The 23,461-nt window shown below is 35.9% G+C and overlaps 1 protein-coding gene across 1 annotated transcript in view; it reads left to right on the top strand.

Moving 5' to 3' along the window:
- Positions 1–23,461, top strand: part of SEMA3E (semaphorin 3E) — a 136,979-nt gene that overhangs the window by 49,474 nt on the left and 64,044 nt on the right. Inside the window, exon 2 of the mRNA XM_071550105.1 lies at positions 20,784–20,944. Coding sequence (XP_071406206.1) covers positions 20,784–20,944 — 161 coding nt within the window. The remainder of the gene's footprint in view (positions 1–20,783; positions 20,945–23,461) is intronic.

Below are 23,461 nucleotides of genomic sequence, written 5' to 3'. Positions count from 1 at the left end.
ATCTCACACTTGACATTTGTAGCCAGTTACTTCTTTTATGAGAATTTTTCTTACAACATTTATATACAAAATGGGCTTAATCATCCTTCCAGTTACTCACCTTTTTTGTCACTTATCCACCAAAAAGTCTTAGCTTTCCAGAGAGTGTTTCCACTAAACACTCTTGCTTCCATAACATTTGTTTTCTCCACCACACACTCAGTTTTCGTCTGTCTTGGCAAGACTGTTTTTCATTCTACAGCTTCTATGGAGTTCAGTTCTAATGTTAGCAAAGTATTTGAACAGAAAAAGCCATTGCTGGTCTATTTTCCATTTCACAAGTAACGAAAACAATATGAATCTGAGTTGACAAAAATGCACTAATAGTGTTCATGCAAGGGAAAAAATAAATAACAAGGATCAGCAGTGGTGGAATCCTATATTTGGGCTTTGCAAACAACTTCAGTGTCCAGCAATAGATTGTATGGCTTGAGTATATGCCTGCAAGCAATAAAAAGTGAAAATAAATCAGTTAAAGTACAGTGAGTATCCACTTAAGCAGAAGCCAAATGGACATCTTTAAATCATTATTTTACTTCTTCACTCCAATTGTGGATTACATCACAGAAGAAAATATGTTCATAGAGAAATGCAGAAGAGACAACCAGTAAAGGTCCATGACCACCTGTGAAGCTCTCACTAAGGTTCTTCAACCTTTGACTTTGGTCCTATTCCAGCATTACAAAATATGCTCTTAGCAGCTATCTCTGGTGTTGGCACACACACACACACAAAAAAGTGAGAATCATAGAATGGTTTGGATTGAAAGGGACCTTAAAGATCACTCAGTTCCAACCCTCCTGACACAGACAGGAACAGCTTCTATAAGGCCAGGTTGATCAGAGACCCATCCAGCCTGGACTTGAACACTTCCAGGCATGGGGCATCCCCAGCTTCTTTGGGCAGCCTGTGCCAGTGCCTCACCACCCTCAGTAAAAAAATTTTTTCCTAAAGTATCCACTATAAACCTACCCTCTTTCAGTTGAAAGCCATTTCTGCTCGTTCAATCACTGTATGCTCTTGTAAAAAGTCCCTCTCTAGCACCCTTGTAGCCTCTTTAGACACTGTAAGGCTGCTTGAAAGTTTTCCTGAAGCCTTCTCTTTGGCAGGCTGAAGAATCCCAACTCTCAGTCTGCCTTTGTAGGAGAGATGGTCCTGTTCTCTGATCATCTTCATATCCTCCTCTGTGCTTGTTCCAGTAGGTCCATGTACTTCTTATGTTGGGGGCCCCAGATCTGGACACAGTGCTCTGGGTGGGGTCTCATGAGAGTGGGTTAGAGGGGCAGAATCACCTCCCTTGACCTGCTGGCCACGCTGCTTTTGAATGCAGCCCACAATGCAGTGTGCTTTCTGGGCCACAAATGGACATTGTCAGGTCATGCTGATCTTCTCATTCTGAAACACCCTCAAATCCTTCTCCACAAGCCTGCTCTCAATTCATTCACTGCCCAGCCCGTACTTGCACTTGGTATTGCCCTGACCCATGTGCAACACCTTGGACTGGGCATTGTTGGAATTAATGAGATTCACACAAGTCCACCTCTCAAGCCTGTCAAGGTCCCTGTGGTGTGTTGACCACACCCCACAGCTTGATGTTGTCAGCAAACAGTGCTGAGGGTGCACTCAATCCCACTTGCTGTGTTGCTGGTCAATATGTTAAACAGTGCCCATTCCAATGTCAACGTGTCAGGAACACCACCCATCCCTGGTCTCCACTTGGACATGGAGGCACTGAATCTGCGGCATGGTGTACATTCACATACCGAAAGAAAAAGGGCTCAGAATTTTTCAAAATTTGTTATAAAACTTAACTGACAAAATAAATATATGGCTCACAGAGTAGTTCAGAGAAAAAGATCTTTATAGAAACAGTAAGCAAATTAACTTAGTTTTAAGTTTCACAGGAAAAGACATTAAAAACACTTCTGTGTTGAGGAGGAGCAACAACTATGAAGAGCTCATTAAAAATCTGCCCCCGAATCTGTCTCTTAAAATATGTCATTGTATCTATAAGTGAGGGTGCTCGTTAGCAATAGCAATTATTGCTCAAAGCAGTAATTGATGCTTTCCCAGTAGTCAGTGCATGTTCTTTCCAAGACATAAAAAGTTTTAGTCTTGCCTTCTTCCCCTTGATTTTTCAAAGGCAGCTTCACTCTCTCTGTCTTGAAGCTCAGAGGCTTGTATCTTTTGAACTTGTAGATGAATAAAATATCCCACAAGTAACCTCCCAACTGTAGAATCAGTTTCCATTTTCAAGGCAGACTTTCAAATAAGCTGGAATATTGTTCAGAGTTTATTAACTCACAAATTCTATATGTCAGATTCCTATGTGCTGAACACAGCATAGACCTGTGTAATTATCTACCACAGCATTCCTGTTGTTCCTGTATAATTATTTGATTTTCAAGGTAGTGCTGCTTGCATCCATTGAAACACATTTCTGCTATTTAATTTGTCTTAAATAAAGATTACTAAAATATCTGTTGGGTTTTCAATATTCTTTCCTCAAGTAAGTCATCACAAAACTGGAGATTCTTAGCAGCTCTTCAAGTAAAACTTGCCACCTTCCCAAATACAGGCTGAAGCACTAAAATGTGAAGAACAGTTTGAAATCGCTTGGTTGTTTCCTCTGAAACACAGCTCAGGAGCCTCTGTCCAAACCTTTAGCAACTTATCAGTTCCTGTGCACACAGAACTAAGTAAACCTCAATAATCTCCTATTGACAGTAACAGACAAGAGACCTTACTGAGACTTTGTCAGTGCATATTTTAATGCCATTATTGGATTTTTAATTGAAATTGGTCTCCCCTTAACATGCCACACTTACCCTCTAGGTATAATACACAGTACAAGAGTATTGAGATAGTTGCACATTAAGGGTGTGTAGTTAGGCATAAAGCCAAAGCTAAGTGCTCCTTATTCCTCTGGAGAAGAATATCCCCCAAGGAATGCAAGTATTTATATTTGGAAAGTATCCTTATGAGAAACTGATTCAGCCTTCAACAATCTACAATTCTTCAGAAGGAAATAAATTATTTTATAATGCTAATGAATGATCAGTATTCTATTGATGTATGTGTATGAGCAAATAAATAAATAAGTAGGCTAGCACCACTATCTTTCCTTTCTTATAATATATTTTAAGAGCATTAAACTGATACTTCCAAATCCTAGGACTTGACATGGATTTCCTATTAGCTAATTAGTGCTAAAAACCATGTGCTGTGGATAGATGAGTTTGTTCACTTATTCACCATTTTAAAAAGTTTTAAACAGAACAAGAATGTAAACCCAGCTTTACACACTTTCTGTCAATGGTGGAAACTATCATTAAATATATTTTCTTTCAGCAGTTCGAAAACTTTCTGGTCATCATAAAGCTTCCAGATATATTCAGCAAAACTCTTGTGTTATAACTATTCCACTAGCCCCTTCTAAAAATTAAAATGTAGATACCCTATATCTGGCTGTTGTCTGAAGAACAACTGCAAAACAACAGAAACTTTTAGATTTGGAAAGAAACCAAAGTATTGACACATCAAAATATATTATTTTTCTAATCTGTATGTATTAAAAAACTGTTGAAATAACATGGAGTAAAACATTAAAATTCTATTCCACTCTAAGTCACAGCATAGTGCCATGCATTAATATATTTAATTCTCTGACTAGAAATACTTCAAAGTGAAAAGTACTTTTGAATATTTTTTCACTCCTTTGTGTCTTTCTTGTATTGAATACTAAGAGCCTGGTTCCTCAAGAAATTAGAGTTATTTAACAGCAATGGAGATAAGGATATGTAAAAAACAATTTTATCATTGCAGAAAAAGAATTTCACAGTACAGATGACGGTGCTAGTCAGCCGGTGCTTCCATTGAACACTATTTAAATTTGGGAGATATTTTTGACAATTAACAACATGAAGAAAACTCCCATTCATCTAGAACAGAAAAGCTTTCCAATTAATAAGACATATAACAGGTGTTGTCTTGCTATTAGTTCTGTATGTCATTTCTAATAAAGAGTGAATAATAGAAATGCATGCTAAAATGAACCTTTTCTTTATAATAAGAAGGCTCTGTAGAGCAGAAAAAAATATAAACATTTTGGTCTGGCTGCTTCTCAGTCAAAGGGCATATCAGTTACTGTATATTGCTGCAACATTCCAAGCATTAAATTAAATTATAGACAATAGAATCAAATACAGTTTACATCTGTGGGACATTAGAAAATGAGGCACATTCAGCAGTTTATTTATTCCCAGTAGAAATATTCCTGTTAAAACAGTGCTCTTAAAACATTCTTTCCTACCAGGCTTGGCTGTTTCAAATGCATTCCTCAGGCAATACACATATTTAGTTTTTAAATGTGACATGTAGAAATCAACCTTGATTTTCTTGGATGGCTCAACTTTCTTTAGTTGTGCTATGGTTTAGGTAACCTTATCACTCCCGAGCTCTAACCCTGCTACTGGACCTGTACAAACAGCCTGAAGCATGCTTGTTCCACAGGGCTGCAAAAAGCACCAAAGGTCCACCTGTGTTAATATATTTTGAAGGCTTCTGCCACTTATTACACAAGATTAATGTGTAAGGAGAGGCCAAATACTGTGGAGACCGAACATGCAATCTTAAGTCTAAATAAATGGATCTGTACCATCTGAGCTGAAAATTACACTGCTAGTGGAATATCATTAGAGCTCACTGCAATCCTAAAAGTAAGGGCTGCAAATATTACTGGTAGGTTTGGATACACTTTTTGAATTTATCTTCAAATTGCTTCATAACTCAGAAGTATTTTGGATTTAAATAGTAGGCATCTTATCCTTTTGTTCCTGACACTGGAAAATCCTTTCTGTAATTTCGATCACCAGGCTGTATAAATAAATCAGAAACAGAAGTACATGCATCAAGGATAAGATTCTACACAGCTATAAATAAGTGAAATTTAATTTATGCCAGTGAAAATAACTGAAATGAACTTCACCCCCACATGACTGGCCCTCAGTTCAGCAGTGCAAAACTGCTTGCAATTTACAGTTCTATCTTTTGCACAATGTTTGTGCTGTCTTCTTTGGCTGCCATGCCTGAAGACACCAAGGCACATTTAAAATTGAATCTCTACCTGTATCAAATCCATCCACTTCAGGATTTGCTACATCATTCCTTAAACACATATCTTTCTATTGCTTTTTTTTTCCTCCAAAAAAAGACTCATTGCTCCTCAAGAAAAATGCCCATACCTGCATAGAGTTTGTAGCTTGATGTGAAATTTAGTGTTTGGAACTGTGTGTTGAGTTTTGTGACTGCAAGACCAAACTTGGTGATATTGGAAGACAAATGGAGGTGATTAAGCATAAAAGAATCCAAATTTCCTAGTACTCTTGTATAATAAAACTTCTGACTGCAGTATTATTCTGGAGACTCACTCTACTTTTTTTTTTTTCATTTAAAACTCTCTGAAATAAGGAAGTAAATATTTAACATGAAGGGATTCCTTAGATGTCTTTAGTTCAACTTAGTTGAAGCAGAGGATGGTATATCAAGACACGAAATTTGTGTTAAGGTGCAGATGCTTATGTTTTGGTATAGATGCAAGAACAGGGGCAGTTGTAGTTGGTGGAACCTAATGCAAATACCATGGCTTCTAGTCCTCAGCACAGACAGCAACTATATTGCTGCCTCATTACAACAGCACATGTACATCCTTATCAGAGTAAATTACCAACAGATACACAGTGAAAATAAATTCTTCTAAAGGACCTGCCTTCTGATCTTTATAGCCCTTCTAAATTGAGCAGGAAAGAAAGCAGTGCAAATTCCACCGACCATCTGACCTATGAATAACAAAATGCGACATTCTGTGGGGAAGAAAAAGTAATTATTTCCAATAACTATTTAGCATTTTAAAATCTATTCAGATAATGACGATGGACATAGACAACTGATAATGGAGAGAAAATAGTTACTGCCAAATGGCATTAATAGGCTAGACTTGCATAGGAAATGTATAGATATAAATTAGCTCTGACAATTTTTAGAGTTGTTCTCTATCTGTACTGGTGTCACTGAGACTAGTTTCAAAAAGGGGAAGAAAAAGAAGTAAGGAAAAAAGTAAAGGTGGCTTTTGAAAATCCCCATTATAGCTATCATATTTGCAACTTTTATTAGAATACTTTAAGATGCTGAGCAGCCTTGCTTGTAAAATGAGACCTTTCTGTGAAAGAACATTTTATATATGCATATAAACATACATGGATACAGGCACGGAAACACATATTCTGTTGATCACAGAATATTTTCCTTGGATTACTGCATTTCCAAAGAGATGGATGTAAATATGCTTCTTTTATCTTACTGTTACACAAGAATATTTTACTTTGAAAGGTGACATGTCCAACTAATGATGTGATATCAATATCCTAAGTATATAGAAAAATTTGTTCCTTGATGTAAATTGTGTTAGGGAAAATGAAGATGGGGAAATAACCTGGAAGGAAATAAATCCTTTTCCCACTAGTGTATGGCTGTTAACTAGAATAGATTGTCAAATGCTTCCTCCTATGTTCTTTTAATTGGCTCCTTTACTAGCAGTTCCACTGCTTGCCTTTGCAGTTTCTTCTGAAATTAATAGATCTGACTTTCACATTATTTGCGTCCTTATTGCTAAATGACCCAACACAATTCCTTTTCTTGTCCTTGCAGTATTTGCTGTCTACTTTTCCCTTTCTTCTTTTCTTTCAAAAACAAGTATATACAATTGTGCTGTGGTTTAACAACTTTAATATTCTGTTGATTCCAACAGTGAAAAATGGGTAGAGAATGTTTTATACTTATCATACACTCAATTTGAAAATGTGAATGAGATTGCAAAAGATGCAATGATGCATTTTTTTGGTTTCTTGTGCTATACATATAACACACGTCAAGGCCCATGTGGTCTCCAGGTGGCTACCATCCGTTGGTACTTAAGAGCTGTTTATGCAATCCTTAGACTGAGAAATACATCTCTCTGGAAGAGAGCTTGTTGAAATCAGAAGCTGTTTATTCAGATATTTTTGTGGCTAAAGAGGGCATAAATGAACTAAATATATTGGATTTACATTTACACATCTGAGTAATTTCTAAAGGTTTTCCTCCTTTTTATTTTTCTACATAAAGAAAGCTGTCTCACTGCCTTCAGATCAGACACTACTTTATAACACCCTACAAGGGTGAAAATAGAATAAAATATTCCCAATTCTTTAATTCTTAAAGAGAGAAAATTCCCTTGAATTTCAGTTAAGCATATATAGTAAATGGCAGAACTACTTAAATATAACATTTTCCTCTAAAGTATTAATGAAATATAATATAAACAATTAAATAGCTCCAAGTTAAATAATATATGTTGTGGACCTATTCATTCCTAAGTGTACTTGCTTCTAACAGTTTGATGGATATAATATTCTGTGACAAGCTATTGCATACAGTTCATTATGTTCTTATTACATATTTTTCCTAGTATCAGGCATGGAGAATTGTATCCTGATGGATAAATACTAGTGAGATATGCAGCATGTCTTATAAAATTAACTCGTCCTCAGATAATCCCTTGCTCAAAAACAATGTGCAGAATATAAATTTCTGTTGCCATTGTACTATAAGCAAAAATATTGCTGTCAGATTCATAACATGGTACTTGGGATTTATAGTTCTAATATAATATTTTCACATTTTCATATTTATATTGAAGAAAATTTTGAAAGCAACGTGGATAGCTCAAAAGTCGATATTTAGAAACCATCATAATTCTGTGAAATAATTCTAAATTTTGTATTCTATGTCTTCTTTTCTCTACATCTTTCCATTTCTACATGCTACTCTGAAAACTCCATAGCCTTCTTTCAAAAGTCCTTTAGGTTTTAGAGGTAGCTGAATTTTAATAAAGAATACAGAGTTTTGATTTTTTTTTTTTATAGAAGGCATAATGGTAGGTGTTTGGAAAGTGTGCAGAAGTTTGTTTCTGGCTATACAGATCCTGGGTTTGGTTTGGGGTTTTGATTTTAGTGGTTGTTTCCTCTACGAAGTGTTATAAAATCATGCAAAATTATTTTTCTTTATTGATTAATAATTTGGCCCAAAAAAGAGAGATATTTTTGTTTTATATTGAAACTTCTATTTTGTTCTAAGAACATGTAATTTTGAAATTTTAGTTGATGTACAGTAAAAAGATTGGGCTGCATTAATCAAAATAAAATATAAAAAAAAATCAAAATATTTCCCTCCACGAACAAAACCAGAGGGTTCTGATGTTTGAAAATGCTCTGTATTTGAAACTTTAATTAAATTTTCATTCCATTTTGGGATAGAAACATTTTTCAAAATCTTTAAAAATTCTTTCAGTCCCAGAAAAAATATTTTGTCCCAGTACGAATACCAGTGTGTGTTCTGCTTGCTGTTTTTCTCAGGACAGCAGCCTTGTAAGTCCCCCATTGGACTTGCATTCAAAATATGAAGTGTCCCATGGTTTTATGCAGACTTCCTGAGTGATCATTGCAAATCATGTGGAGCTAAATCCAAACCCTGGAGAATTTTGTGTAAACTGAAAATATTATTTTTGTTTTGTGTTTGTTTGTTTGTTTGTTTGCTTTTGCTGTGCCTTCCAGTTAGATTGCAAATTCCTAGAGAAAACAATTGTCCAGGGCTATTTTTGCAGTGCTGAGCAGTACATAATTTAGTAACGAGTGGTGTTCCTCAACGATCCATCTGGGACTAGTACTATTTAATATTTTTAACAGCAGCATAGGCAGTGGGATTGAGTCCATCCTCAGAAAGTTTGTGGATGGCACCAAGCTGAGTGGTGCAGTTCATACGTGTGAGGAAAGGAAGGATTGTTTCCCAGGCTGGAGTAGCAGGCCTGTGAGAAACTCATGACTTCCACAAGGCCAAGTTCAAAGTCCTGTACCTGGGTCAGGGCAAGCCCCAGTATGAGCAGAGGCTGAGGGATAACAAACTGAGAGCAGCCCTGCCAAGAAGAACTTGACACTGGGGATATTGGTGGATGAAAAATTAGGCAGCCAGCAATGTGCACTTGCAGCCCAGAAAGTCTGTCTTGTCCTGAGTTGCTTGAAGAGAAGCACAGCCAGCAGGTCAAGGGAAGTGATTCTCCCCTTCTTTTTTGTCATGAGATCTGGCCTGGAGTGCTGCTGGGGGTCCCAACACAGAAAAGACATGGACTTGTTTGAGTGGGTCCACAAAATGGCAACAAAAGCGACCAGAGGGTTGGAGCACCTCTTCAGTGAAAACAGGATGAAAGAGTTGGTGCTGTTCAGCCTGGAGAAGAAGACTCTGAGGAGACCTTATTGAAGCCTTTCAATATATAAAGAGGACTTATAAGAAACATGGAGACTTTTCACCACAGTCTGTAGTGATATACTGAGGAATATTTATTTTCAATTGAAAGAGTGTAGATTTAAATTGGATTTTAAGAATAAATCTTTACTGTGAAGGTGGTGAGACATTGCAACAAATTGCCTAGAGAAGTTGTGGATGTCCTATCCCTGAAAGTGTTCAAGGCCAGGCTGGATGGGGCTTAGAACAGCCTGGTATAGTGAAGTAAATCCATGGCTATGGCAGGGAGTTACACTAGATTATCCTTTGACCTTGAATGTCCTTTCCAGCCCCAAACTCTCTCTGAGTCTATGATCTAATACCTAGATCTCTATGGATTTCTGCACAACATTCTAGTATGCAAGAATGAGTCTGCTGTATCAAAGCTTCATTTTCATTGTATCTCAGTAATTCTAAACATCGGTAACCCTTGTGAGCACTGAAGGACAGTAATGAAATATCTCATGTTCTACCTGGTGCAAAGTTAGCTATAAGAAGAAAAGACAGATTGACCACAAGACATCTAAAGTTAAGCACCAATGCTAAACTAAGCATCAAGATGAAAGTGAAATTCTAAATTTACATTGAAGAAATGGAACACCCCATAAGTGTATGGTCTTTACACATACAGAGCAAAATGAATCAGGCCAGAGTCATACTGAGATGTTACATTTTGAAGGGAGAAAGTTTTTAAGGTTTTTTATGGTTACCATCAGGTCAAATGAGCATATAGAGATGTTAATTGTAATTTCAGGAGATTGTTTTTCCCCTCTGCATTGAGATTTCTCTGCAAACTATCAAGACTTTTATTAGGATTGGGTATTTTTCTAAAAGCATCTGAAAGTTTTAGGAGCACAAAACACAGCTGAAATTCAGTAGGGTCTATTTTCTGAATTTGTTAGATACTCTAATGTACCATGGGAAAAAATACTCTTTATGTCAAAGTACAAAAAGCACTAGGATTTTTCTCTGTCTTTCAATGTCTGTCAGAAAAAAATGAATAGTGAGGTTTAAAAAAGAAATGAGTGGATGGGTGGACTGTGAAGGCTTGAGGATAATATGCAGCAGCTCATGATACAATTCATAATAGTTATGTGACCACTAATAGCTATCTATTATTGACTTATTCTCCAGTTACACTACTTAAGATCAACTGTGTTAAGTTCTACAGCTTAAAGTCAAATGGCAGAAACATGTTTTGACTGTTAATATTTGCAAAGCATTACTGCTTCTGAAATGCTTCAAATATATCCCAAGTTATTCAAATAAAGCTTTTTTCCTGTCTCTTTCTTCCAAGGCAATTAACTTAACCAGTATTTACAGATAATTAGGCATACGTGGGGAGAAACAATAAAAACAATAAAGATCCTTAAAGCTATTTCTATGTGTAGCCCATCAATGCAGTAATTAAAATTGCAAACACTGAAAATACAACCTTTGTTTATGTATAGAATGTATCTTTGAGTGTTATCCATCTATGTTTCATTATATGTCTAAAACTTAGACTTCCTTAGACTTTCTTAAATTTTGGAGTATAGAAATTACTACTTTTAGATTTGCATTTGTTTGGATGCTTTTATAAATGAATTTTAAAATGAATTTTAAAATGCCCTTTGGGAATGCCTCTTTCTCTTGTTCTGACAAAAAACACAGCTGGATAAATATCTTTGAACAATGATATTTATCTTTGATAAATATGACTTTGAACAATACAAAAGCTGAATATGAAATATCCCACCTGTAATATAAGAGTCTGAATTCTTTCATAAAGTTCTGTGCCATAATTAAAAAAACCCCAAACAAACAAATAAAAAACCCCCAAAAAACCTCACCCCATAATTAAAGCCAACAAAACAGAGCTTTGATATATTCAGTTTTCATTAATATTTAAAAAATATGAGTTATATCAAGAAAAGCAGGATCAAATCATGAATGTGTTAGTTAAATCAAATGAACTAGGTCTTTTGAAGACACTGATGTAGCAGCTGCATGCATCCCCTCTCTGTGAATTAAATCTTTCCAGGGAAGTTATTCTGGTCAATTAAAGAGAACAGACTTTGAACTAACAATGTACTCATTTCTATATAAATCTCTTCACTGCTGTTTATGGAGTTTCTATGTTCAGTAAAAACTGAGCTTGTTTCAGTGTGTGAGGTGTAGCAAATCTTTCTAAACTCACCTATGGAATATTATCTCAAACTCTCCATATGCTGTGAGTAATTTATTTGGCAGGGAAAAAATAATACCTTGAAAGTTTCCTTTCATCTTTTTAGCTATTTCCATTTTGATTTTCCCTGTGCCTTGTGCTTTTCTTACAATGCCTCCCTTTTCCTCCATTCTGGTTTTTATCATGCTCATGATTCCAGATAGCCTTACACATACTGTCAATCACATGCCATCCTGCCCAGGAGCATATGCCGCTGAAAGTCACATGAGATAGCTCATTTTTATCCATCTTTTACAAGGGAAATTCAATTTAACAGTCATTTTGAACAGCATAAACTCCTGACTTTTGGCATCTTCATTTTAAATGAAAGCACCAGATTCTCTTTCTGTCAAAACACTGGGTCTCTCCATAGGATGAATTCTACTCTTCCCAGACTGGTGTGGTAATAAGCATGTATGTAGTTACTGGTACACCTTAATAAATCAGGTCCTCAAGAGACTGGGCTGTCTGTGTTTCATCAGGAGAGGTCTGTGATTATTTGAACCATATGTATCTTCTAAAATTCAAGTTTTATAAATTGATTCTTTCACTTGTTAACACTATTAAGATATTAAACATAATATAAAACATCTTCAGTGAGTGCAATTTTAAATGGGTGTTCATTTCTTTCTGAGCTTAACTTCCTTCAAGATATATTGGATGAAGTGGATAATGCTCACAAAGGCTATTTTATGGATGCTTATGTCATCCTTAGAGTGGTATAATTTCATAGTAAAAATTTCAAATTTATATTTACACTGGAATGTTTTAATAGAAAAACACATTTCTGAAGATTTCTATTGTGCAGTCTTCCTTTTGGAAAAAAAATTATAACATTGATAAAAATATTTATTATTCACAAAATTATCATCTATTATCATCTCCTAAAATGCTTTTCTTAAAATAGTGGATCAAGTTGCTGAAGTCACTAGCGAGCCTTAGGCAGCCACATTAGGCTGGTTTAATGAAATACTCACTGAGACCTGGGGACTTATAACAGCCCAAGTCTTATGTAATTTTACATGAGCAATTAATATAGTTTGATATTTTCTATCACAACCATGGTTTTGAACTGTGTTTTCAGATAGAACTTTGGAGATGCATGTACCTTTTCCAAGAAAAATCACACTGGTAAGCTAAACAAAAAAATGTCCATCATTCTGTAAGCAATATCCAGCTAAATGGAAATAGATATGGGCTAGATATAGAGATGGGCTAAATGAAGTTTGAAATTGTTATTGCTGTTGAATGTTAAATACTGTAATTAAAAGCTTAATGAATGGAAGACATTTTCATCTATATAGAAGTTTAACATTGAAATTATGAAGATTTCTTCTCGTTCTAAGTTAATTCTCTGTTGTTTTGCTTGTTTAGATCAAAACCAGAAGGACACTATTTTTCATATACTGTTTCACATCTATTTGGTCTATATTGGCATGATTATTTAGCTCAGAGTTAATGAACTTAACTGGGAAAAGTGGCAGATGAGCTCTGGATTAGGCCTTCCATCAGAAATCATAGTAGCTTACTGCTGTAATGAAAATCAGTGAGATCCAGAAATTGGTAGGGTCACATGCCAGAAAACAAATTGCATTTCAACATACATGACAGTCAGTGAGTTCTGTAATTGCTTTCTGTTGATTTACAAAGAGGTTTTCTTCTAAGACAGTCGGCAAATTGTCCATCGTTTCTGGGTAGGTATGATGAAATACCAAAAATACCAAGATTTTATTGCACTGAATTTAATTTCTTTTCAAGCATTAGTAACATTAAATTGAATATCATATATTTTTATTGGACTGGTATGACATTCTAGAAATGTATATTAAAATTGCCATAAAACCAGCTTGTATGAAAATGGTGTGTGGTTATTTTTAAATAGATGTACACTGCAGAAGTTTCTAGCAAGAACTTGAAACATTATGAAATACTATGTAAGCATGACCTTTCCTTTTTTACTAGTAGGTGGTATATTAATGATATAAACTTTTATCATTTTGTAATGGTTATATTTCTGTTGTTTACCAACTAAAACCAAATCAGTTATAGTGCTACTAACTGAATATGCTATTTTGCCATCAGGGAAGAAAAGCTAAATATTTTCTAGATCTGACAGAGTAGATGCATGTCATAGTAAATGAATGAGGTATAATAATTTGAAATGGAAATATCAAGGATTAGAACATGAGCTATCATGACTAGATGTGTTAAAGACTTTCAAGTTACCCAGATTTTTTCTGCCATGAGTTTAGTAGAATTAAAAGAAGCAACATTTCCTAAGATACACTATATGCTCCAGTTGTAGGGTTTTGCAATATTCTTAGGGAAAAAAAAAAAGAGACAGAAGCATGTTTTGTTTTGTGTAGGGATTGAAGCTATTATTTTCTCCACAAACCATATCTTTTAATTTCAGAAACTTTTGCCCCTGTAATTTGGACAAACTGACAGGGAAAGATCTTTGAAGTTTTCACTATAATTTAAACTTCATCAGTAGATCCACACATTTAGAGGAAGAGAACCAAATAAGCAAAATTATTCATGGGCTTTGCTGAAGCAGCTCCCTTCATGAAGCCAATTACATTTTCTCCAAATAAAGCGAGACAGCCAAACTCACCTGCTGTTAAGAGCAGAGGTTCAATCATGTGAGAGTAGTTAGGGACTAATGGGTTTTTGCTTGTCTTTACTAGACTTTGCTTTCTGTCTCCTACTCTGCCAAGTTTCTGAAGCATCTGCCTGGCAGCCATACAGATGAAACCTCAAGCAGTGAAAGTTCTCCCTCACAGCCTTTTATCTCCTACTGATTCATGTTCCTCCAATAAAAATCAAAAGCATCTTAAGAACTGTTTTAAAATTATAGTGGTATCTTCCAGCACTACTACTACCAAGATTTTTTTAGTTACTTTACTATTTTGCAATTAATTCTGCTTTTAAAGTTCTTGGCTCTCATTTTCCTAGCAAATTTCATGCAGTAGGATTTAGTTTGACCATCTCTGGCTACTTTACACTTTCTCCTTTTCTACTGCTGAATCAGTTCAGTTCCTCACTGGTTCACCTGACAATGTATCTTTCCATCACCTGACAATCACTTTCATGACTTTATAATTATTTTTGCAGCAATATAGTTGATTGAGGATTGTGAACACGAGAAAGTAAAAGTTGCTAATCTCATTCAGCAGCATACTTTTTTTGGGTGAGATTTAGTCTTCTTTTTTTTTTTTTTTTCCCAGGGAAGAAATCTTCTGCCTCCTGTTACTAATTTTATACAGAATATTGCCAGTTAAAGGTCTTAACCTTGTCAGAGTTATTCAACCACTTGTAAGTTTATATATTTGTCCTTGTGATGGATGACTCTTTAGAGTCCCCTTGAATAGACATTTGCCTTAAAGTAATGGTGGTTTAAAACTGAAGGATCCTTGTATTGCCTGATCTTACGATTAACCTGTAGTTCATAAACTGTGTCACAGATATTTCAGGCTCTCCCCTATGTCTCTTTTTGGGTTTTCCTCCTTTTTATTTCTGTCTTTTTTTTGTCACATGTAAGCAGATTTTGTTATCACTTGTCAGCAATATAGCAGAAAAAGCTAAATTGATTAAAATTACATAAGGTTTATGAAATTCTTGTAAAACTTATTGCTGTATAGAATTCTATATTCCAGGACTATGCATATCATTTGAAGTATAAGATGTTATTCAGGTATTCACATTACCTAAACTATATACCAGTGGCCTTTTACATTATTGATGGGGACAGAAGGCAACCCCAGTTGTTAACTCTTCCTGTAAAGCAGCACTGAGACATCCACCTTATGTGGACTCATTTGTCAGTGCCCTGCATCTGGAAAACATCTTTGCTGGAAGAATGATCTGCAGCATGAAGTAGTGTGGGAGGTGAGACTATATTTCTGAAGAATTTAAAAGGGGAACCAAAGATTTTTATGAGGGCAAAAAAGGGCAAAAGTAATAGACTTGTGCAGTTGTGATGAGGTAATGCTATGAAAAAGAGAGCAGAGCAACAGCAGCTTTCTCACTCCCCGAGGAAAAAAACAAAAATTAAAAAATTGCAGTGAGATTTGTCTATATTGAATTTCCAAAGTTATATCTTACTCCCTACATGCTTAAAATCTGAGAACCTGTTATAAGTGAAATGTCACTATACTCTGGGTGCTGTGGAGCAGCAATAAAGTTTGTGCATTTAATGTTCTAAGCATATTTAAGGTATCAGTCATTCATATTTAAAAAAAAATATTGAAATAAAGGGTGACTTCAATCTTTTTCTGATAGAAATGGCTCATAAAATAATCTTGAAAATTAGAAAGATTTACATACTGATCATTAAATAATTCTAGAAATCAGACTTTATGAATATAATTAACACTCTTAGACAAGTGTATAATAGAATCCATCTTGTCAGAGAGGATACAATATGAATATAATTACCAAAGTAGATGTGCTATAAGAGCAAGTGTGGTAAGCAAGATCAGTCTAAATATTTGCCAGCAAGCCCTGGAAAGAACTAAGATTTGGCCTCTTATGAAATGTAATTTATCAGCCCAGACTTGCTTTAAGGCTTTTGCAGGTAACTGAAGTGCCATATAGGAGTATGTAAATATTGAAGCAGTCTTTCCTTTGTTGAGTAAAATACTATTTGTACTGTAATGATGTGGGTTTGGTTATGGTTTTGAGCCTTTAGATTAAAATGGTAAAACACTGTAGTAAGAAAGATAACATTTTGTCAAATTTATGGATCAGTACTCCAGATGATTTGTTTCTACCAAAAGATAAGAGTAGGAAAGGTCTTTCTCTTTTGCCCTGTGTGTTGAGCGCTGGCAATATATTCTCCCTGGATGATTCAGCCTCTTTTTCTCTGTTTTGGGTTTGGGTTTGTTTGTTTGGTTGGTTTTTTTTTTATTTCTTTACACAAGATCTTTATAGAAAAAAAGGCTTCTTTTTTTTTTCTTTTGGTCACAGAAATCTATAGAAACTCAGTAAAATGAAGGGTTCTACTCAGCTGTAATCCTTAGTCACTCCCTTGTGAGGAAGAAGCTGAAGGTTTCTAATCCATGTGCTAGAACAATTTATACAGTTTATCCACTAACTGTTTAATATAAAATGCATAGACTATCTTGAGCAGTAGAGCCAGAATTTCTTTCCCAGAAAAGCAATTTACCTACTAAATTAGAGTATTACTTTTTCTTCACTCTTTCTGAAGCTTGAATACTTTGTTGCACAGCTTCAACAGGAAATGGGGAAAGCATCCATCCTTCACTACCAATCTAGTAGCTAATAGCTTGTGATTAGACTTCTTTATGTAAGGAGAAAGATCTGAGTTTCAATCCATTTAGAAAAGGAAATTGAACTCATGTCTGCTATTTCTCAAATGACCGATTTAGCCACTAGAATATTTTAAAATTGTTAGGCAGCACTATATTTTCTCTGGCCAGATTCTCTAAGAAAATTGCTATTGCACCTGATCTAGTAAGTGTGCTAGATGTGCCCAACATAAATATAGCTATTAAATCCTAGTGTTTGGCAGAGGAACAACTTTTTTTTTGGGTTAGACTCAAGTCTGGACATATACTAGACCTTCATTTTTTATTTTTTTTTTAAATCAGCATGGCGGGGACCACAGCCCTTGACACGTCAAGGAATCTATATTTACAGGATGACCCTTGTGAACATAAGGTGTCTGCAGGTAGATTTTGGAGAAATTGCTTTAGCTTTGAATTCAAGTGCCTCAATAACAGTTGTGCTGGTTTCAATGACTGAGGGTAACTCAACACTGCAAAGTGCAGTAATGCAGGTCTGGGATCCCTCTTGCAAGAAGGATGTGGAGTCCAAAGGAGGCCATGAAGATGATCAGAGGGCTGGAACGCCTCTCCTATGAAGACAGGCTGAGAGAGCTGGGGCAGTCCATCCCAGAGAAGAGAAGGCTTTGGTAGACTTTGTAGCACCTTTCAGTACCTAAAGGGTTTACAGGAGAGCTGGAGAGGAACATTTTACAAGAACATAGAGTCATAGAACAAAGGATGATGGCTCTAAACTGAAATTGAATAGGTTTAGATTAGTTATTAGAAAGAAATTCTTTAGACTTATGAGACACTGACATGGATTGTGGACACAGCTGTGGGTGCCCAACCCTGGAAGGCCAGGTTGGATGGGGCTTTGAGCAACTGTCCTAGTGGAAGGTGTCCCAATTTGGAACAAGATGATCTTTAAGATCCCTTCCAACCCAAATCATTCTGTGATTCTATGAACTAATAATTCACTGTATGAATGTGAAGGCTGTGAAATGTGTGGCTGCAGCAGCTCAAGTCTGGAAGCAGTACAGCTGCACTCCTGCAGTGCCACATGGAAGCCCACCAGCTTTGCTGAAGGGGGCACAGTACTACATGAAAGATGTTTTACTGCTTCAAAACATGCATTTACATCCAGCCACATCATGATGAGATTCACTTGCCTAGAAATGACAGGCTTCTAGTACCATTTGAGACTCCCAGATATCCCACCTCTTCTCCAGGCACTCAGAAAGTGCTGCATTCTATTTGCCTGCACTATGCTAATATCTCAGATATCCTACAATGTATGGAAATTCTACTACTTTTTGAAGGATTTACATAATACTACTACTTTTTTTCAGTACAAAATCACTCTCTGGGTCACCTGCTTGATGTTTTCCAGCCCTTCCAGGCATAAAGTTTGCTTCTGTTCTTGTCTCTATCCCCATGGAAAAAAAAAAAAACCCACATGTCTGTATAGTTTGTTGGAGGTAGTTCTAGAAATATCTATTTTTACAAGTTTGATATTGAAAGGTGTTTAATATTCTCAACTTTCATTTAAGACAATACAATTTGCAGGTGTGCTTTGCAGGACTGAGTCTTACATGAATAGTTACCAATTTATGTGATCAGGTAGAGGACTGTACATTGTTTCTTGTCCTCTCATGGAGAACACATGAGTCATATCTGATCTGTCTAAAAAAATATTGTCTCATTGACAAAAAATTTGCCTTCAGGACAACACAGAAAAAGATCAGGGGAAGCCACCACAGTATCCTATTATGGATGATATATAACTAGAATTTAAAATGCAATTCTTTTCACTTCAAGACTATCTCAAAAACAAAATATATTGAATGTTTCATGTTCTTGCAAATAAAAAGTGGATTTATTTAGGACCAAGAGAGTATTTCTAGCACTGCTTTCATTCAATTTCTAATCTGTTCAGAAACAAACAGTGTTCTTTCAAAACAGCAATCTGCTCATTTGGTTGGCAAGAGCAAGCTTTAAAAGTGCCATTTCCACATTCCTATGCAGCTGTGCACTGAGTGTGTCACTGTCAAAAAATGTGTGTCTATCCACTGGTCGGTATGCAATGCTTAGTCAAAAAAGTCTCTTGTTCTGCTCATCATGATGTTCCTCTGTGTTAGTTTTTCCATTTGTTAAATGAGGCCAGTCACACACAGGTACTATTCAATAGATTGTTTGAAGATCACTCAGGAAAGACATGAATTATGAGGCTGATTTTTTAGTATGATTCCTTTGATGTAAATTTTGTCATATAGGGAAACAGCTTTAGAAATTAGTTACTTTTAGCCTCTGTTGACCTGAAGTAAATCTACCTAATAAATGGGGCAAAACATATTTATCCTATTATTAAATCTGCTTATCACACACCTAATATACTTAATAATTTATAATGAAAAAAATGTGTCAATTTGTTAGATTAAATTAAGATCCTTATTGAATGTTAAATTTTTTGCCTTGGTTCAAGATCTTTCTTATCTTTTCTATAATTTAGAATTTAATTAAGGTACCTCATGAGGCATCTTGGTCAAGCTAATCTTTTATGAGCAAGGCAAATTCAAATTAAGATATAGAATTCAATTCCCCTTGGCGTGGAACACCTTTTTCATTGAGAACACACAAAAAAATTTCTTAATAGTGATTATAAATTTCAGTGGTTTAATGTTTAAATATCTTATGAAGCTGGATTCTCAGGTTAAATATCCCCATCAGCTTCTGAAAATCACAGCATGTATGGATGGCATACATGGCATCCCAGATAGATGTTATGGTGTTAGACCTGTGTGAGGGTTTTCTCTGACCTGTGGACCAGTCCTCTTGCAAAATGTCTTCTGTAGCTGCTAAATACATTTAAACAGTTCAAAAAGTTTATAGGTAACTGTGAGGATAAACATATTTAATTTCTTTTGCCAAGAGTGACTTCAAAATAAAAGAATGTGCAACAATACAGACTTAAGAACATAGTTCCTTCCCCCTAGTCCCAGCTCTGCCATTTTGGAAGTGGTTCTAGGGCACTCTCTGTAATGACTCTTCTTCAGGCTTCCCAACAACAGCAAATGGTTTTCAGCATCTCTGACCTGCTGTAAGCTAGGCTGTGCTCTGCACCAGAGTGCAGAAAGATCCCTGTGCTTGCCTCTTGCTTCCTTCCTGAGGCCTGATTCCAAGTTTCTGTAACATTACCCAGGATGCACTTCCTTTTCTCTGTGGAATTGACTTTAGCCTGGATCATGGATAGCTAAGCCCCAGCTTCCCATATCAGGTCAACACATTTTTGACAAAATCAATACTGGAAAATTTTGAATATTCATTTCACAGATTTTATACTGTTTTCAGTGAATTTGGAGGCAATGTTTTCAATGAACTGAGTGAAGACAGTGCTGGACTTAAAATAAGCAACACCATCCTCTCCCAAAAAAACAAACCCAGGAAAAAACTGGGCACACAGTGAAAACCTGTAGTTTGACATGCCTGAGAGTAAGACAAGGAGACAGTTTCCACTTTATTATTCTTTTTTCGGTTTCCATCAATTCATTCTTTTTTGCCTCATTTGCAGTTACCGTCCTAAAAAGTACTTAGACATTCAGAAAATATCAAGGAGAAAAGTACTTTTCATCCCTCCCTATCTCATGATATTTTAAGCATAAAGATTATGATGCAAAGACTCACACACAAACCTCCTGGTGAACTGGCTCATTTTGAAAATTGTTCCCAGGTGTCTCGTGTCTCTTTCTTGCTCAAAGATTATACGATTAGCATTTTAATGTCCCACAACTTCTTGTCCAGTTCCCTAGGAGGATATGAAAATGAAACCATGAAAGCTAAGCTGTTTGGTATTTATCACTCACACTCTGATTGTGTTTCAGAGCTCTGGGATTTAAACAGGACGTCAGTGTTTCGTAGCCCATTTGGATATCTTGGTCTTCATATAATGCTGCTGGATGAGTATCAAGAGCGACTGTTCGTGGGAGGAAGAGACCTCTTGTATTCCCTCAGTTTGGATCGAATCAGCGACAACTATCGAGAGGTGGAGTAAAAAGCTGTATATTTTAGTCACTTCATACTGTAATGTGTAGCACGGAATATCAGAGTTTGCATGACTAGAAATGAGGTAATGGAGCTTTTGTAGATGTTTTGTGCAGGAACTTTAAGTTCATGTAATATTTAAGAAAAATACACTGATTACCATTTTCCCCCCATTAATAATCCATAAGGCTCACTCTAGGTGAAGAGAGGTGGAGGTCATATAGCTATTTCTCACCAGCATGATTTCAGATGTCTAGAGCATCTCACATTTGTAGACACCTGATTTCTGTATCTCCACTGTATTACCAAGGAATAAAATCTCCCTGCTATTTTTTGGGGAATTTATCACAGCAGAAGAGAAAATGTTAAGGAGAAAAAATTATCATGCAAACTATAAGAAGTTTTCAACAGCAGCATAAACCATGCAGCTATTTTTTAGTCTTCTTTAGAAACTGGATTTTGCATTTGTTTCAGCCAGAGGTGCTATTAAGTAGTGACTGAAAATGGCACTTGAAGCCAATTCAGTGGTCTGTGGGAGAAAGGTGGTTTAAGTCCTAATCCTACCAGAAGGTTCACTACATCATAGAAACCACAACTAACTGGCAACGTGACAACTGCAGCAGAGAGGCTGGAGTCTGAGCTGATGTGAGCCTTGGCTTCCTGACTCATTTCTGCCCTCGAAAGCTTCTCTTGGAAGCATACAGTAGCAAAGGAAGCTGGCAGGAGAATTGTTCCTGTCTCAACTGTCTTGACTGTGTATCAATGATGTCTTGAAATATTTCAGTGTTTTCCTCATTTATGTTTTTATATTTACCCAGTGTGTTTTGATAGAATTTTTTTTGCAAGTTAATAAATAGATGAAAAAGTGAGTAAAATAAAATAAAGTTCCTCTGAAGAAATAATTTTTTGTTGATGTCTATACTGCATTTACCACTGATGATTCTATTCTTTCTGCCTCCTTGTTGTAAGTGAACATCACTATTCTCATTGCCAACACTCTGGCCAACTCTGCCATAAGCATCCTTGGTTATCTCCAAGCATAATTAGCATGTTCCAGTACTGTGAACAGATATAATATGCTTCATTGTTTTATAAACATTTGGGAATGTCAATCCTTAATATAAGGGTATCAATATACTCAGGGAGGTCATTTGAGAATTTATCTACATTTTAAATAACTAGGAATTGAACTCATGAGAGAGCAGTGTTACATCCTGAGCTTTGTTCCCCAACTGTGAGATGTGAGTTAACTCCTTTTGCATTTGATACAAATTATTAATATATAAGATATTAGAGCTCAGGGACATGAAAACATTTAGCAAACAGTTGTTTCTATAAAATAAGTACTTTTCCCCCCTCTTTTCTCCATTTGGCAGTAAATCTGTCAGGAAAGATGACAGGATAGAGCACTTCATGCTTCTGTCCAAACACTATTGTCCCATCTGGACGCACTCAAGGCTCGTTGCTCTCCATGTTGTTGGTTTTAGGTGGAATATCAGTTGTTTACTCTGAAACCATATTCTCTATCTAGAGACTTGCATAGAGAGTATGACAAATGGATGAAAACTCTTCTTGCCTGCTTTTATGAAGTGCAAAAGATGAGAAACTGGACTAAATGAAGCTTGGCCGGGCATGCTTAGAAACATGACCTCACTGGGACTTAGCTCCCTTGAATACAAATGTCATGATCCTTTTCTCTTTTCCCAGTGCTCACTCAGTGTGAATCTTATTCAGGGATAGGTAGGGAAAATGTGATCATCCTACAGTACTATTAGCAAAAGTGTGAAATGAGACATTTCTGCTATAGGAAAACTTAATTACTGAGATATGTTGAGGAAAGCTCCTGGAATTAAGAGACTGGTTGATTAATTATTACCAAAGTTCTTAATTAATCTATCTTTAACTGTATGTTGGTTAGTCTTTGACCTTTTCTTACAGAAAGAAAACTTTAATTAATCTAAAACAGCAGTTATAATCCAGTGAAAGTATCTGAGTTCAGGCAAGTTCCTGGGTTTTATTCTCTCAAGAAACCAGGATGAGTCACTAGCTGCAAAAGAGATGTATCAAAAAGCTGATAGTTTTGGGCAGATTCATATATATCTTCATCTTCTGTTTTCTAGGAAACAATTAATGTCCTTTAATTCATTGTTATCCCTTTCTCCACAACTTGGATTACAAATATGCTTTCTAAAAACAAAAATGTAATTCATGCTCAATTAGAGATTTATGCCTTCTGCCATAAAATGACCAAATAATTCAATTCTAGCCAGCATGTTACAGGGTATACCAAAGAAAAACAACAAAATGCTGAATGGACATAAAATGCTTTTGCATTGAGACTTTTGACTGCCAAAGTAATCCAACATTTCCAAAAAGCTTGTGATGCATATGAGGTATGCATCCTCTAAATCTGCATTTAACAGCTTGCATGTTTTTTTAACGTTCAGTTCTCCTCAGATTTCAAATACAAAGCAGCATTCTGAAGGGTAATTATAGCTTTTTCATGTAAGCTATTAGT

The sequence above is a fragment of the Pithys albifrons genome, chromosome 3, assembly GCF_047495875.1.
Source record: "Pithys albifrons albifrons isolate INPA30051 chromosome 3, PitAlb_v1, whole genome shotgun sequence".
NCBI lineage: Eukaryota > Metazoa > Chordata > Aves > Passeriformes > Thamnophilidae > Pithys > Pithys albifrons.
This window is presented reverse-complemented; position numbering and strand designations above follow the sequence as displayed.